Source organism: Telmatherina bonti (assembly GCF_933228915.1).
Source record: "Telmatherina bonti genome assembly, chromosome: 18".
In the NCBI taxonomy this organism is placed as follows: Eukaryota; Metazoa; Chordata; class Actinopteri; order Atheriniformes; family Telmatherinidae; genus Telmatherina; species Telmatherina bonti.
This window is the reverse complement of record NC_136616.1, coordinates 8,959,855-8,973,915: the sequence shown is the minus strand read 5'-3', so window position 1 is coordinate 8,973,915 and position 14,061 is coordinate 8,959,855. Positions and strand designations below refer to the sequence as shown.

At 44.0% G+C, this 14,061-nt stretch overlaps 1 protein-coding gene across 1 annotated transcript; it reads left to right on the top strand.

The window, feature by feature from the left end:
• The first annotated feature begins 1,245 nt into the window (after nucleotides 1–1,245).
• rela (v-rel avian reticuloendotheliosis viral oncogene homolog A) lies at nucleotides 1,246–14,043 on the top strand. Its single transcript, XM_079257549.1, has 11 exons — nucleotides 1,246–1,384; nucleotides 3,393–3,428; nucleotides 3,579–3,724; nucleotides 5,749–5,894; nucleotides 7,997–8,088; nucleotides 8,819–8,953; nucleotides 10,402–10,506; nucleotides 11,275–11,490; nucleotides 11,579–11,659; nucleotides 11,757–11,840; nucleotides 12,888–14,043. Exons 1-11 carry the CDS (start codon nucleotides 1,378–1,380, stop codon nucleotides 13,658–13,660), a joined length of 1,821 nt encoding a protein of 606 aa, XP_079113675.1. The 5' UTR covers nucleotides 1,246–1,377; the 3' UTR covers nucleotides 13,661–14,043.
• The last annotated feature ends 18 nt before the right edge of the window (nucleotides 14,044–14,061 follow it).

The window sequence follows — 14,061 nt, the reverse complement described above, 5'->3', positions numbered from 1 at the left end:
AGCATCTTTATAGTACATGTTTACCTGTTATGTGAACAATTTGATTAAATGAATTGATGCCCTAAATACATTCACTGAAAAATAAATATACCATTGTTTCTCCACATTTTAATTGGCATTTTCTTTTCATTGCAACATGGCTTCATGCTAGCCTTGGGTTGGTAGTTGTACCTGCACAGCAACAAAATCTCTTCTTGAAATATGAGACAAGATAACAATTGTCATGTTTATTCCCTTACATAACATTTTTAAGAAGCACAGACTCAAAATAAAGTTCAAACTGCTTCTTTACTGAACGAGTCAGATCAACAATGTTCAAAATTACTCCGCTGATACACCACACACCACACAGCTTCAACAGCAGGAATATAACTTTCATCTAAATACACAACAACAATATTTTTAAAGGATATATAATCAGGAAACAACGTTAAAATTTACATCTGACTGATGCAGTGAGAATACATGTCATTCATTCATTCATCATCCTAACCGCTGAGTCCGATGAAGGGGTGCGGGGAAGCTGGAGCCTATCCCAGCAGTCTTTGGGCGAAAGGCAGGGTACACCCTGGACAGCTCGCCAGTCCATCGCAGGGCAGCACACATGTCTGAAAAGACAATTTTGTCCTCATCTTCCCATGTCCTGTCAATCACCTGGTTGATTTCAGAGGGGGCAGGGCCACCCCAGCCCCCCCTTTAGCTACGCTTCTGGCCAGGGTTACTACAACTTGTGTTTTGGGTTTTACTTCTGTGGCAAACTGTTGTGGTGAATTTAGAAATATATTATTTCCTTAAATTAAACTGTTAAAGATGTGATGTGATATTATTCATTGTGGGAACAAACAGAAAAAATTGCATAATCCAGTTTTTAAAAAATGGAGACACTTTCGCGCTTTTCTTAATGACTTTGTTACAAATTATTTCTTTAAAGTGTAGTTATTTATTCAACATTTTGATATTGCATTAATGAATAGAAATGTGAAGATATATTTGCATAAAGAGCAAAGACAGAGCAGGGTTTGTTTGTACTCAGATCCAGCTGGAAATAAAGACGCCATGTTAACTTCAGAAGGAAAACAAACAAAAAGTTGCAGAATGTTGTTCTCTACACAATTATTGTCCTTACCGGAAAGCCTGAGAGCATGTGTGTGTGTGTGTGTGTGTGTGTGTGTGTGTGTGTGTGTGTGTGTGTGTGTGTGTGTGTGTGCGTGTGAGAGAGGAACTTTACAGCAGCTGTAGGTGGAGCGAAGGACGCGAGAGAAACTCTCTGTCAAGAAGTTTTCCGAGTCCACATTGTCGTTCCTGCCGCGTCTTTTACACGGATAAAAACACGCAAGCCTCCAGGGGAAGACAGGCTTCTCAGACACGGACACAGCCATGGATGGTAAGTGGATGGAGTTGATTTGAGTCGGATACGTGACTGGAGATGAAAGTGAACAGGGAGTTGTTTTTGCGCAGAGGGAAAGCCCCGCTATCGCTGCGCTTTGCGCCAACAGGAGGAGTCTGTACCCGGGTTGGAGCCAAACCGAATATTAACTTTAACTTTATGTCCCCAACAAGGATGCTGGAGAGTAATATCCGAGGGAAACGGGAAACCACGTCTGCTTTTGATTTATTCCTCCATGAGTTGCAAACTCACCTGGCACGCGCGTACCGAGCCGTGACGCTGCGCGTGCCAGGAGGCCTATCTGATCAGTCCTGCTGGATTCAACGCCAAACTTCGTCTACAAGTCGAACAGTTTCACTTTTATTGCTCTGTTTGAGTAAATCCTCGTTAAGAATCGCATTGCAACGAGCAGAGCCGCCATGTTACACACATTCCCATCATTCGGCTTACATTTTAAACCCCTACAGGGTAAAAATCTCTTCTACTTGGTCTTTGCTGCTACAACCACCCACATAGCTTCTAGGAGACGGAAATGATTAAAATCATACCCATTAGCCTGAACACACAGCTGTGGGAGGGAAGAAGTCTGAATGCAGGACATCTTCAGGGAGAGTTGGTATAAAGATCTGGAAACCGCGACATATTTTATTATTACACCACATGTTTAGCCTGGGTCCTCAACACATCAAAAGCAGCTTTCACAGTTCACACTAGATTCAAGTGGTTGGCAGAAATGTGTCCTGAGTGATGGTGGGAAGAGAATAGCAACCCTGTCAGTAACATATGAGATAAAGACCTGACTGGAAGTGGTCTGCTGCAGAACCAGGAGCTCCAGCTGTGTTTTCACATCAGAACATGCTTTGGTAGCTATAAACTTTCACTTTCACATCATGTGAACCCAATCTGCCACAAAGGATGGAGCTCAGTTAAGAACGGTCATTTATAACCCATTTATTAACTAAGTTTTCATTTATAACCCATTTAATAACTAAGTTTTCATTTATAACCAATTTATTATCTAAGTTTTCATTTATAACCCATTTAATAACTAAGTTTTCATTTATAACCCATTTATTAACTAAGTTTTCATTTATAACCCGTTTATTAACTAAGTTTTCATTTATAACCCGTTTATTAACTAAGTTTTCATTTATAACCTATTTATTATCTAAGTTTTCATTTATAACCCATTTATTAACTAAGTTTTCATTTATAACCCATTTATTATCTAAGTTTTCATTTATAACCCGTTTATTAACTAAGTTTTCATTTATAACCCGTTTATTATCTAAGTTTTCATTTATAACCCGTTTATTAACTAAGTTCTCATTTATAACCTATTTATTATCTAAGTTTTCATTTATAACCCGTTTATTAACTAGGTTTTCATTTATAACCTATTTATTATCTAAGTTTTCATTTATAACCCATTTATTAACTAAGTTTTCATTTATAACCCATTTATTATCTAAGTTTTCATTTATAACCCATTTATTATCTAAGTTTTCATTGACTTCTGTGCTGCAGTGCAGGAGTTTCAGTCCTTCATCAGTAGAGATGCAAGCCGCCCCGAGTCTTGGTTCAGTGTGAGGCTTTCAGGCAGACATGTTGGAGCTTGGGAAGCATGCGACCCATCCTTTCGAACTGAGAGGGTGGAGCTTTGACCACCTTATCTTGTGTCATTACCATCCTGGTGTTTGCAGGCACCTGAAACTAGAGTTCTGCTTGCTTTTTTCCCTCTCTCAGATAAATGCTTCTAGTAACAAAGCTGGTAATCTGACACCAGTATTACACCCTGCCTGCATTTCACTCCACTTCTCCCTCTCCGGAGTTTCGGAGGCGGTCTGTGGAGTAGTAGATTTCCACCCTGACCACAGAACAAATGAAAAACTCTTTCTGATTCACAAATATGTGCTGGAGCTGTTTTTTTATTGACATCTGTGTAGATAGTAAACCACCGCCTGATGAGGAGCTGAAATGAGTTTCCTTGTTTCTTTCTCTGCAGGTGTGTATGGATGGGGCCTGACCCCACTCAACCCAGGTAAGAAGTAGTAGTTATGTAAACATTTGTGCACCCTGTTGCAACCCTGATTCATGGCTAAGCAAGGCCTGTTTTGACAGACTACACAGAAGTAAAGCAGTGTTTGACTCTGAGTCTCTCGCCACTTTCTTTCTTCCATCTGAACGTCAGTCCAAACACAGAACCCCTACATAGAGATCATCGAGCAGCCGAAGCAGAGGGGCATGAGGTTTAGGTACAAGTGTGAGGGCCGCTCGGCTGGCAGCATCCCTGGAGAGAAGAGCAATGACACCACTAAAACCTATCCAGCCATCAAGGTTAGTCGGAAACAGCTTTATTTATTTCTACATTTTCTAACAACAGTCATTGTCTATAAAACCTGAAAACTCCCACTCTGCACACTTTGATGATGTTTAGATGCACAGGATGACAAATGGAGGTGTGGAGAAGTGTGCAGTACATGTAGGAAGAAGAAAAAAAGGGAAAACAGCAATAACTGTTTTGCATATGTCAAGCTAAACTGTGACACATGATTACAGTAGTACGGTTGTGGTGGGGGGGGGGTTCTTTTACTGTTACTCACCCAAAGTCCTCCATACCAGCAGAAAAGGACTTGTTGATGCTGAATTTGTCTTGAAGTAGACTCACTGAAGGGTCTGAAACATCTAAATCCAGCGCCAGTGCAGCTCAGTTAGTAGCAAAAGTAATGAATCAGTTGCATCGATGTACCATAAAATTGTGCTCTGACAAAGGTTCAGAGATTAAATGTGTCACGTTTTTTAATGTGTTAATCTTTCTGGACGTCCAGAATGCGTTATGTATGTATATATGTGTATATATACATCCCATGGTACACTACATGAAGGGGGTGGAAGGAAAAGCCCCTGCATGGGATGTACCACCGGCAGATCACCGAAGTGTCCGATGTAAACAAGTCCTTTCAGTGTCTGGAGAGGGCTGGACTGAAGGACAGCACAGAGGCACTAATCATGGCAGCACAGGAGAAGGCCCTGAGCACCAGAGCCATCAAGGTCCAGATCTACCAGACCAGGCAGGATCCCAGATCTACCATACCAGGCAGGATCCCAGATCTATCATACCAGGCAGGATCCCAGATCTATCATACCAGGCAGGATCCCAGATCTACCATACCAGGCAGGATCCCAGATCTACCAGACCAGGCAGGATCCCAGATCTATCATACCAGGCAGGATCCCAGATCTACCATACCAGGCAGGATCCCAGATCTACCATACCAGGCAGGATCCCAGATCTACCACACCAGGCAGGATCCCAGATCTATCACACCAGGCAGGATCCCAGATCTACCACACCAGGCAGGATCCCAGATCTACCATACCAGGCAGGATCCCAGATCTACCATACCAGGCAGGATCCCAGAGCTACCATACCAGGCAGGATCCCAGATCTACCTTACCAGGCAGGATCCCAGATCTACCAGACCAGGCAGGATCCCAGATCTACCATACCAGGCAGGATCCCAGATCTACCATACCAGGCAGGATCCCAGATCTACCGTACCAGGCAGGATCCCAGATCTACCATACCAGGCAGGATCCCAGATCTACCAGACCAGGCAGGATCCCAGATCTACCATACCAGGCAGGATCCCAGATCTACCATACCAGGCAGGATCCCAGATCTACCATACCAGGCAGGATCCCAGATCTACCGTACCAGGCAGGATCCCAGATCTACCGTACCAGGCAGGATCCCAGATCTACCGTACCAGGCAGGATCCCAGGTGCAGACTATGCATGGAGAAGTACCAAGACCTCAAGGAAGACCTGGAGAAGTACCAAGGCCTCAAGGAAGACCTGGAGAAGTACCAAGACCTCAAGGAAGAACTGGAGAAGGCCTGGAGGGTGAAAGCAACAGTAGTGCCAATAGTGATGGGAGCACTGGGGGCCGTGTCCCCCACATGGAGAAGTGGCTTCAACAGATACCCGGTGAAACATCAGACATCTCTGTCCAGAAGAGATCAGTCCTAGGAACAGCTGAGATACTGCATAGGACCCTCAAGAGGACCTGAGCTTGAGAGGGGGGGGGATCAGTACTTTGGTTCGGCAGAACGGAGTGTGAAGCAGGACTTGGTGTTGACTTGGGGATCTGGAGATTTTTACTAGAGAATCTGGTGGAACATCTGAAATGCAAAGATTTGAAGCATTGATGGAAAATTTTACATCCATTAGCAGAAAATAACATGAGATGAAGACATTTCAACATAAAGCATTTGTAAGGAATCCCAGATAAATGAAAGTTGATGTCAACCAGCTTTATGGAGCTGAACCATATTTAACCGTCGCATGCTCTCTGACAGGTGCACAACTACAGCGGCCCTCTGCGGGTTCGCATCTCTCTGGTGACGAAGAACGCGCCGTACAAGCCTCATCCCCACGAACTGGTTGGGAAAGACTGCAAACATGGCTACTACGAAGCAGACCTGCAGGAGAGACGAATACACAGGTGAGTTTCTTGAGCTGGAAATATCACTACTTTATTCTTTGGGATTTTTGTGGTTTACAAACATCTGATGCAGCAGAAGCTTGGAGACAAAATGCTCATGATGGGACTGCTGATAAAACCATGCATGCATCTTGCATGTTTCTTCTCACCAACCAGAAAGGCACTGGCATGCAAAGATCTACTGACCAACAAGAAAAACACACTTTACTGCTGCATGATCAAACTATGAGGTAGAAGATCTGGTCTGTGCTTGAAACAAAAGTCTAGTTCTGTTGCAGCTTGTTTAGGAGAAAGGTCCGGTTCAGGACGGTGCAGTTTGGCTCGGTAAAGCCTGATCTGTTGCATTTCCACAGGGAACCATGCCTCGCCCTGGCAGGCAGGGAATCCGGCAGATAGTGAGAGGTGTGTCAGCTTAATGTAACTGCATCATGACGCCTTCCTCGGATTATGAAGAAGGCGAGACAGAATTAAGAGGAAAACGGCAGCAGTGTGTGTTCTTCCTGCTAAGCAAGTGGCTTTAAAGAACAAAAACAGACCGTTTCTGTCAGCATAGAACTGTTCCCACTTCGTTCTTATTGGCGAGCCACACAGGAAGTGATTATTCTCTGACAAACCGGTGGTTTGCAGCGCGTCAAGCCCCATCCTTCAGGTTGTAAGACTGGGACCCCGCCGGGCGGAAGGGTTGCAAACAGGAACAACTCAGACCCGAGCCGGCCTCTTGCAACTGAAAACCACGAGAGAGTTCAGCTGTTTCACTTCACCATTCGCTCCACGCAGCAGAAATACTTCAACTAAACGATTAGTTTGACTAACTTTTACTAATAACTAAAAGTTATTCCCCGTCTATCAGATACACGAGGGCGTGGTTGCTGTGGCAACGCAACAGAGATCAGAGTTTACCACGGCCCACTGTGCCATCCGAGCCGGAGCGTCCTGGTGGAGCGAGGCTGTCGCCGGACTGGACCGACCCGGTTCGCAGCAGAAACCGGGCTGGACCGACCGGTTCTCAGCAGAAACCGGGCTGGACCGGGCTGGACCGACCCGGTTCGCAGCAGAAACCGGACTGGACCGGGCTGGACCGACCCGGTTCGCAGCAGAAACTGGGCTGGACCGACCTGGACCGACCCGGTTCTCAGCAGAAACCGGGCTGGACCGGGCTGGACCGACCCGGTTCGCAGCAGAAACCGGGCTGGACCGACCTGGACCGACCCGGTTCGCAGCAGAAACCGGGCTGGACCGACCTGGACCGACCCGGTTCTCAGCAGAAACCGGGCTGGATCGGGCTGGACCGACCCGGTTCGCAGCAGAAACCGGGCTGGACCGACCCGGTTCTCAGCAGAAACCGGGCTGGACCGACCCGGTTCGCAGCAGAAACCGGGCTGGACTGACCCGGTTCCCAGAAGAAGCAGGCTCTGACAGCCTGCTTCTTCTTGTTTGCAGAAATAAGTAAACCATTAACAGAAGCAGTTGCGCTTCCCTCTTCAGGCTTTGCAGCCTGATTAAAAGTGTCAGGAAGCATTTCTGCTTACAACCCCCCCAAACAGAAAAGAAAAAAAACACGTAAAATGTTCACAGACGACAGTAAAAACATTTCAAATGATAGAACGGGTCATTCTGTCTGAAGGGAAGCACGTCGGCCTTTATCTCTAAATGATGAAATCCAAATGGACGTGGTGTACCAGAGCCAAGCGGCGATGTGGTGACGCATGGCGAGTAAACTCTCCCAGCTTCGTTACTCATTTGTTTTTCTTCTGGACAAACGTTTGATGACTGCGGGTCTTGTTGCTCGACAGAATCTTTAGACATCTGATTATTTCGTGGTCTGTTGGAGATAACAGGATTTAGATTGTTTTTTATTTTCAGAAATAAAACTGGACAGTTTGGAGCTTTTACAGCCATCTTTCTAAAGCCTTCCTGCTGACTGTCAGCTCATCCACAACTCTGCTGTGACCGTGGATGTGGTCTGAAACCCACAGTGACAGAGCTTTTTATTTTTACAAGTCCCTTGATATGGGAGCAGAGGTATCCAGAGTTGAAGCAGAGCAGGAAGAAAAACACGGCTAAAAGAAAGAAACTCTTCCTAAACGGGCGTTTGCTGTCAGTTTTCAGAACCTGGGCATACAGTGTGTGAAGAAGAAGGATGTGAACGAGGCCATCACTTGTCGGCTGCAGACCAATAACAACCCCTTCAACAGTGAGTATCTCCAGGCCGAGCTTCTACTTCTGCTCGGTTGTGCTTCAGGTTTTGGTTCTTGTTCTTTATGAGTTTCTACGGTTTTATTAACCCTTTCATGCCTCGTGGCCGTAGAGGTGGACACCTATTTACAAGCTTTTTTTCTCACACATTCATGAATGAAGATAGTATTTTTGTAAATAAACCACTTGAGAGGATGTTAGTGAGGCATGCAATACGCTTCCACTCACTAGAATAAATAGATATCTGATATAATTGTACATAATGTAATTACAAAAGTTTGTCTTTGCAATAAATAGGAAAAGAAAATGATACAGCTATATCTGATACCAGATTAACATAATATAGTGATGATTATATATTATTTTATAAATATTTGATAGAATACTTAAAAATAAATCATGATAAATATGTCTAATAAACAAAAAAAGTATCATGGTATATGTCTGTAGAGGTAAAATACTGTATTTAAATAAAAGTTGCATTGAAAGGTTTAAAGCATGTTTGACTGATAAGAGAGAAAATGCAAATGTGTGATTTAAAGGAGAAAACCTTTTATTTCCTTCAGTGTTTGGACATGAAAAAGAAGTTTGATTGAACCTTGATGTGAATAAAAAAGGCTCATAAATGACTCTTAAGTACACAAATATTCAAAAACTGGCCACAAATTGACAGGATGTGCTTCTGGGTCGCAACTCCCCACCCTTTCCTTTCTCTGTTTTGACCACAGTTCCTGAGCCTAAAGTGTGGGAGGAAGAGTTTGATCTGAATTCAGTGCGGCTTTGCTTCCAGGCCTCGATCACCCTGCCCACGGGGGACCTGTTTCCTCTGGAGCCCGTCGTGTCTCAGCCCATCTATGACAACCGTGAGTGGAAAATGAAACCCTGGATATGGTGAATAGACTTGGTTTAGAGGCTGACGAGTGAAGTTAGTGACACCAAGCCATGTGTGAAGTTTCCCTGTTCTGCTTCTGGCCCCGGCTGGTCGAACCTGTTCATCGACTCCCTTCTGGTCTGATCGTCTGGTGAATTAGGAGGCAGTTTGTAAGGAAAGTGTTTTCCTCAGCTTGGCTGGAACGACTAAAACCAGCTGCATGGTGTAGTCAGCAGGTGGAGGTTCTGAACAGCTGGAATAATGAGCGGAAATAAAACTCAGCCTCTTTAATTAGAAGATCAACAGAATACGGTTTAAAAAAGACACAAACCTGAAATGAGACTTTAAAAGATGGCTGAATTTCTAACCTCGCTGTGAGGATAGTTTATATAACTGTTTAAGTGGCGCTCGGTGTAGCTTAACTTTTATTAACATGTAAACTTGAAGAGGGAGATTTGTTAAGATGTGTAAATATCAGTGTGACATACATAACAATTGGACAAAAAACACATTCAGGATAAAGTGCAGGAAAGCAAATTAGAGATGTTTAAGTACAGAAAGTTCTGGCGAGGTCTCAGAAATGCCCATTTGACACAGTGTATCTATTGGAGTTACATGAGGTTATTTACTAAGGAGTAAAACTCGCTGCAGTACTTTTGAAAGACCAGATTTGAGCATCCTTTTGCCATTTGTCACGTCAGAAAACGTTCAGGTCTGAACCTACTCGAACCAAGTTTCATGTGAACTCTCCGTACAGCATCCTCTTTACAGAGATTTATAGCTAACTGATGGTGCGTGGGCTCCAGTGCATTAAATCTTACAAGTTATAAGGATTGTATTAATGATATTAATGTATCTGCAGCATCGCCTACAATGAAAAACTAGAAGCACCTACTTGATTAATTTCCCTTGGAGTGGCAGCTGCAGTGTAATTCAGGGTGGATTTGTGGCTTTGCTGTATGTGCAGGACTGATGTAGAATGCATCAAGATTCACTTTCTTTCTGTTGTATTTATTTATGGCAACAAACAGATGCTTTATGTCATGATTTACCTCATGAAGGTGTCCGTATACAATATTTATCTCCTTTGTAAGGAAATAAAGACACAAAGATTTGGCTTCAGGTTTAAATAGTTTTGGTTTGGGTGCAAAACTGCAACAATTTGGAATTAAAAACATCCTATGATGGATGTAAATAAAAGCAAAATGAGTTCATCTTCTCTAAACTACTACGTTTTTTGGAAGTTTCCACAGCGTGACCCAGTTTTTTTCCTCTTAACAAACGACATTTTCTAGGAACTCTTTATGATAACCACATCCCTTTTTTCACTTTAACTTTAACTTTTATTCACCAACAGTAATCCTTCTCAAGTGGATCTTCATTGATTATTTACAAATAAGTATTTGGTGATGTTTGTTAATATTTTTTTCTGTCATTCAGGAGCTCCAAACACAGCCGAGTTAAAGATCTGCAGAATCAACCGTAACACTGGGAGCTGCAGAGGAGGGGACGAAATCTTCTTGCTTTGCGACAAAGTGCAAAAAGGTAACTACACCTTAATCGCGCTGCTCAGCTCTGAGTTTGCACTTTCATATTATAAATAGAGCTCAGAAGCGACTCAGCAGATGTGAAGCTTCTGATATGTCTGCAGCGGAAACAGTGAAAACTGTTGACACCCTCCATCGCTCGGGGTCTGCAAATAGAAACATAACTCTCATGTCTACATGAAGCAGTCACCTCAAATTTCAGACAAGCTCTGTGCATTTCTGTCTCTTTTTTACTCACATATGACCTCTTTTATTACAACACCACTTTCATCATCCATTTCCTTCCTTTCAGCGTCAGTTTAAACCAGAAATAGGTGCTGAACAGGACATAACAGGAAGCAAAATGTGCACAAATCTGACCAAACCTGTGTGCTTTATAACAACATATTATGAAAATATGTGTTTGCAGGAAACACAAAGACACATTGCCACCGAGTTATTAACCCCTTACTGCCAGAAATGTTTTACGATACATATACAAATATATATATCTATCTATATAGATATATATAGATAGATATATATATATAAGACATACACATGGATGGATGGATGGATGGATCTCAGCATATGGGGCTGAGATGCTCATTGCAGCAGTGTGAAAACAGAGGTTTTCCAGGAAACTTCCAAGCTGCCGGTTTTACAGCAGTCATCAAAGCGTTTGCAAACTGTTCCTGCTTTTGCATAAAAACCAGAGAGAAGAACACGGATGAAAGAAGCCATCTTCAGCTTAAATATCTGCCTAACATGTTGGATTTTCTTGCAGAGGACATCGAGGTTCGCTTTTTCCAGGATTCCTGGGAGGGGAAGGGCACCTTCTCGCAGGCTGACGTCCACAGGCAGGTGGCGATTGTTTTCCGGACTCCGCCGTACCGGGACACCAACCTCAGCGAGCCCGTTAGGGTGAAGATGCAGCTCCGGCGGCCCTCTGATCGCGAGGTCAGCGAGCCAGTGGACTTCCAGTACTTGCCGTATGAGCGAGGTAAGAGGCAGCCCCCCCACGTCACCTTCCCTTCTTTCCACAAACTTTAAAGCTTTTGTTTTATGACAACTCTCTTCTGTCCCTGCAGATGAATACCTGCTGAGCGAGAAGAGGAAGCGCACGGGAGACATGTTCCAGAGCTTGAAGCTGGGGCCCATGCTGTCCAGCGGTGCGTTAAGCTTTTTGTCCGTCGTCATCTCGAAACTTCTTCTTCCCTTCTTTGCTGAGGTTGTGCTCTAAAATAACTTTTTTTTTTTTTATTTCAGTGTCCATTCCTCAAGACAGACGACACCTGAACCCAGCCAGGAGGACGGCCACAGCGAAGCCTCAGCCAGTTGACTTCCCAGCAGGTGAGTGTGTTTGTGAAGTCACCGTTACGCTACTGCCTGTCAGGCCTTGTTGTAGCAGACAGCCTCGTGCGCTTTGGAGCATTTGGGCTCGTATTTGGGACTGCAGAATGTGGCTGTGTGTGCGTGTTGGGGCGTCTTCAGGATGCGCACTCGGAGTGCATTCACATATTGGGTGCACACTAGGTGTGCGCTCGGGGGAGTATTTTGATGCACGCCCTGCCAAATCTGCTTTCCACATACACAAATCTCAGAAGACGTCTTTGGCATCCCGTGAGTTAAACATCTGCAGGTTTTCTCTGATATCCCAGTTGGGGATGTTAAAAAACAGATGGTTAAAATGGCCGTAAACTACTAAAACCTCCTGAACTGAACTGAGCTTTCCTTATCAGAGCTGATGTTCACATTGTTCTGCGGTTTCATGGAGGTTTGGATTGATATGAATGTTTTTTTTATTTTGTTTTCTAGGCAAGCCTGAAGCGTTTTACATTTTTACTGTTTGTCACCTTGATTTATTATTCACCAGTAACACATACTCTGATATTTATTCACATTTTTTCACTATGACTCCAGACATACTTTGTGGTTGCAGATACTCATTTCATTATGAATACGCAGTTTTCCATCAGAGACCTACGAGATAGGCACAGAGCTAAAGCAGTTTGTTAAAAGTGAGCATTTTTAAATAATTGGTAATAAAAAAACTAAACAATAACCTAACAGTGAATGGATTTGATGGAGAAAAATAACAGAATGAAGGATGCCTTAAAATCCAAGTCATTTGGATGTCAGTTGTTTGTTTGACTTCAGTAGTTTCTTTTAGTTTAAAAATACTGTTTCAGTGGTTGAGGGTAAGAAAAGCTGAATAAGAAAATAAAGACAAACAAAATATTAAGTAATTTGATTATTATAATAACATAATTTATTAAATATTATTTTTAAAACATGGGAATGAAGTCATCTTAATAATAAAGGATTATACATTTGTATTCTCTCAGAAGAATAACTCTGGGAAATAAGTCTGAAAACATTTTGTGTTTTTGTTCAAAGCAACCCAAGCGCCCCCTGCTGCCGGTGGGTCGAAACCCCAGAACCCCTTCTCGTTCAACCAGCCAGGCCACTTGTTCTCAGCCCAGCCAAAGCTCGAGACGCCGTCCTCCGTCTCTGCTGCCACTTCAAGCCAAACATGGAAAATCATGGAGAGCCTGAAGCTGGGCCCTCAGCCCAAAGCCAACCCGGTGGCCACCTTTACCGTCAGCCAAGCATCGGCTCCACCCTCCTCCACCACCACCACCTCTGCCACCCACCAGGAATACACAACCGTCAACCCAGCAGACCTTCAGGAATTCTTCCCCAACATTTCCATGAGCACGGCTCAGGAGCCGGTGGTGGTTCAGGGAAGCGCAGCATCATCACAGATCAGCAGCTCCTTCCCCCTGCAGGGCTCCCAGTTCCGGATGGATCCCCAATTCGTGGACGAGGACCTCCCGTCTTTCTCCAGCCTCCCCGAAATGCCGGGTCCAGCCACTCTGGACAGCCTAAACATGGAAGACTTTGAGGACCTTCTGAACCCCAGCAACATGAGCACTTCCAGTACTGCACCCCAAAGCACCTCTGACCGTGCCAGTAACCCAGGAAGCACCTGGATGAATTACCCCAACAGCATTGTCAGCCTGCTCCAGAACGAGGGCATGATCGAACTTTCCAACAACCAGGCCCCCTATTTGGATGAGATCGACGAACTGATGCAGGAAGATGACCGCCTTCTGTCAATCGTTCACAGTGCAAGCCAACCCGGGTTTGTGTCTGGACACCCCACTTAAAAGTTGTCCACAGGGTTCAGGGTTTTTTTGGTTTTTAACAAAGACCCTGTGTATCTGTGTCCCGTCTAGCTTTCAGGGCAGAAACACCTTTTTAAACACAGATCAAACAAAGAAAAAGAGGATAGATATGAAGAGACTAAAATCTTTTCAGTGTGGAAAACATCGAAAAACTCCTGCCAAACAAGTAACCAGTGAACTTAACATGATTAGCTTTCATTTAGTTTATTAAACCTCCATTTAGCCTCAGTGCAAACATGGTGGACGGTGATTCGCCACCAGGTGTTGTTCTGTCAACACTTGGCATCAGTTAAAGCTGTTATTCATTGAACAGGTCAAGCATGTTTTTCTACGGTTGTTTGAACAACTTCAGTAGCTGCCGTAAACAAAGTGTTCAGATTTGG

Coding starts and splice junctions, on each gene's coding strand:
- rela (XM_079257549.1), top strand. Junction 8,089..8,818: donor CAATAACAACCCCTTCAACA/GTGAGTATCTCC, acceptor TTTTGACCACAG/TTCCTGAGCCTAAAGTGTGG. Junction 11,841..12,887: donor GCCAGTTGACTTCCCAGCAG/GTGAGTGTGTTT, acceptor TTTTGTTCAAAG/CAACCCAAGCGCCCCCTGCT.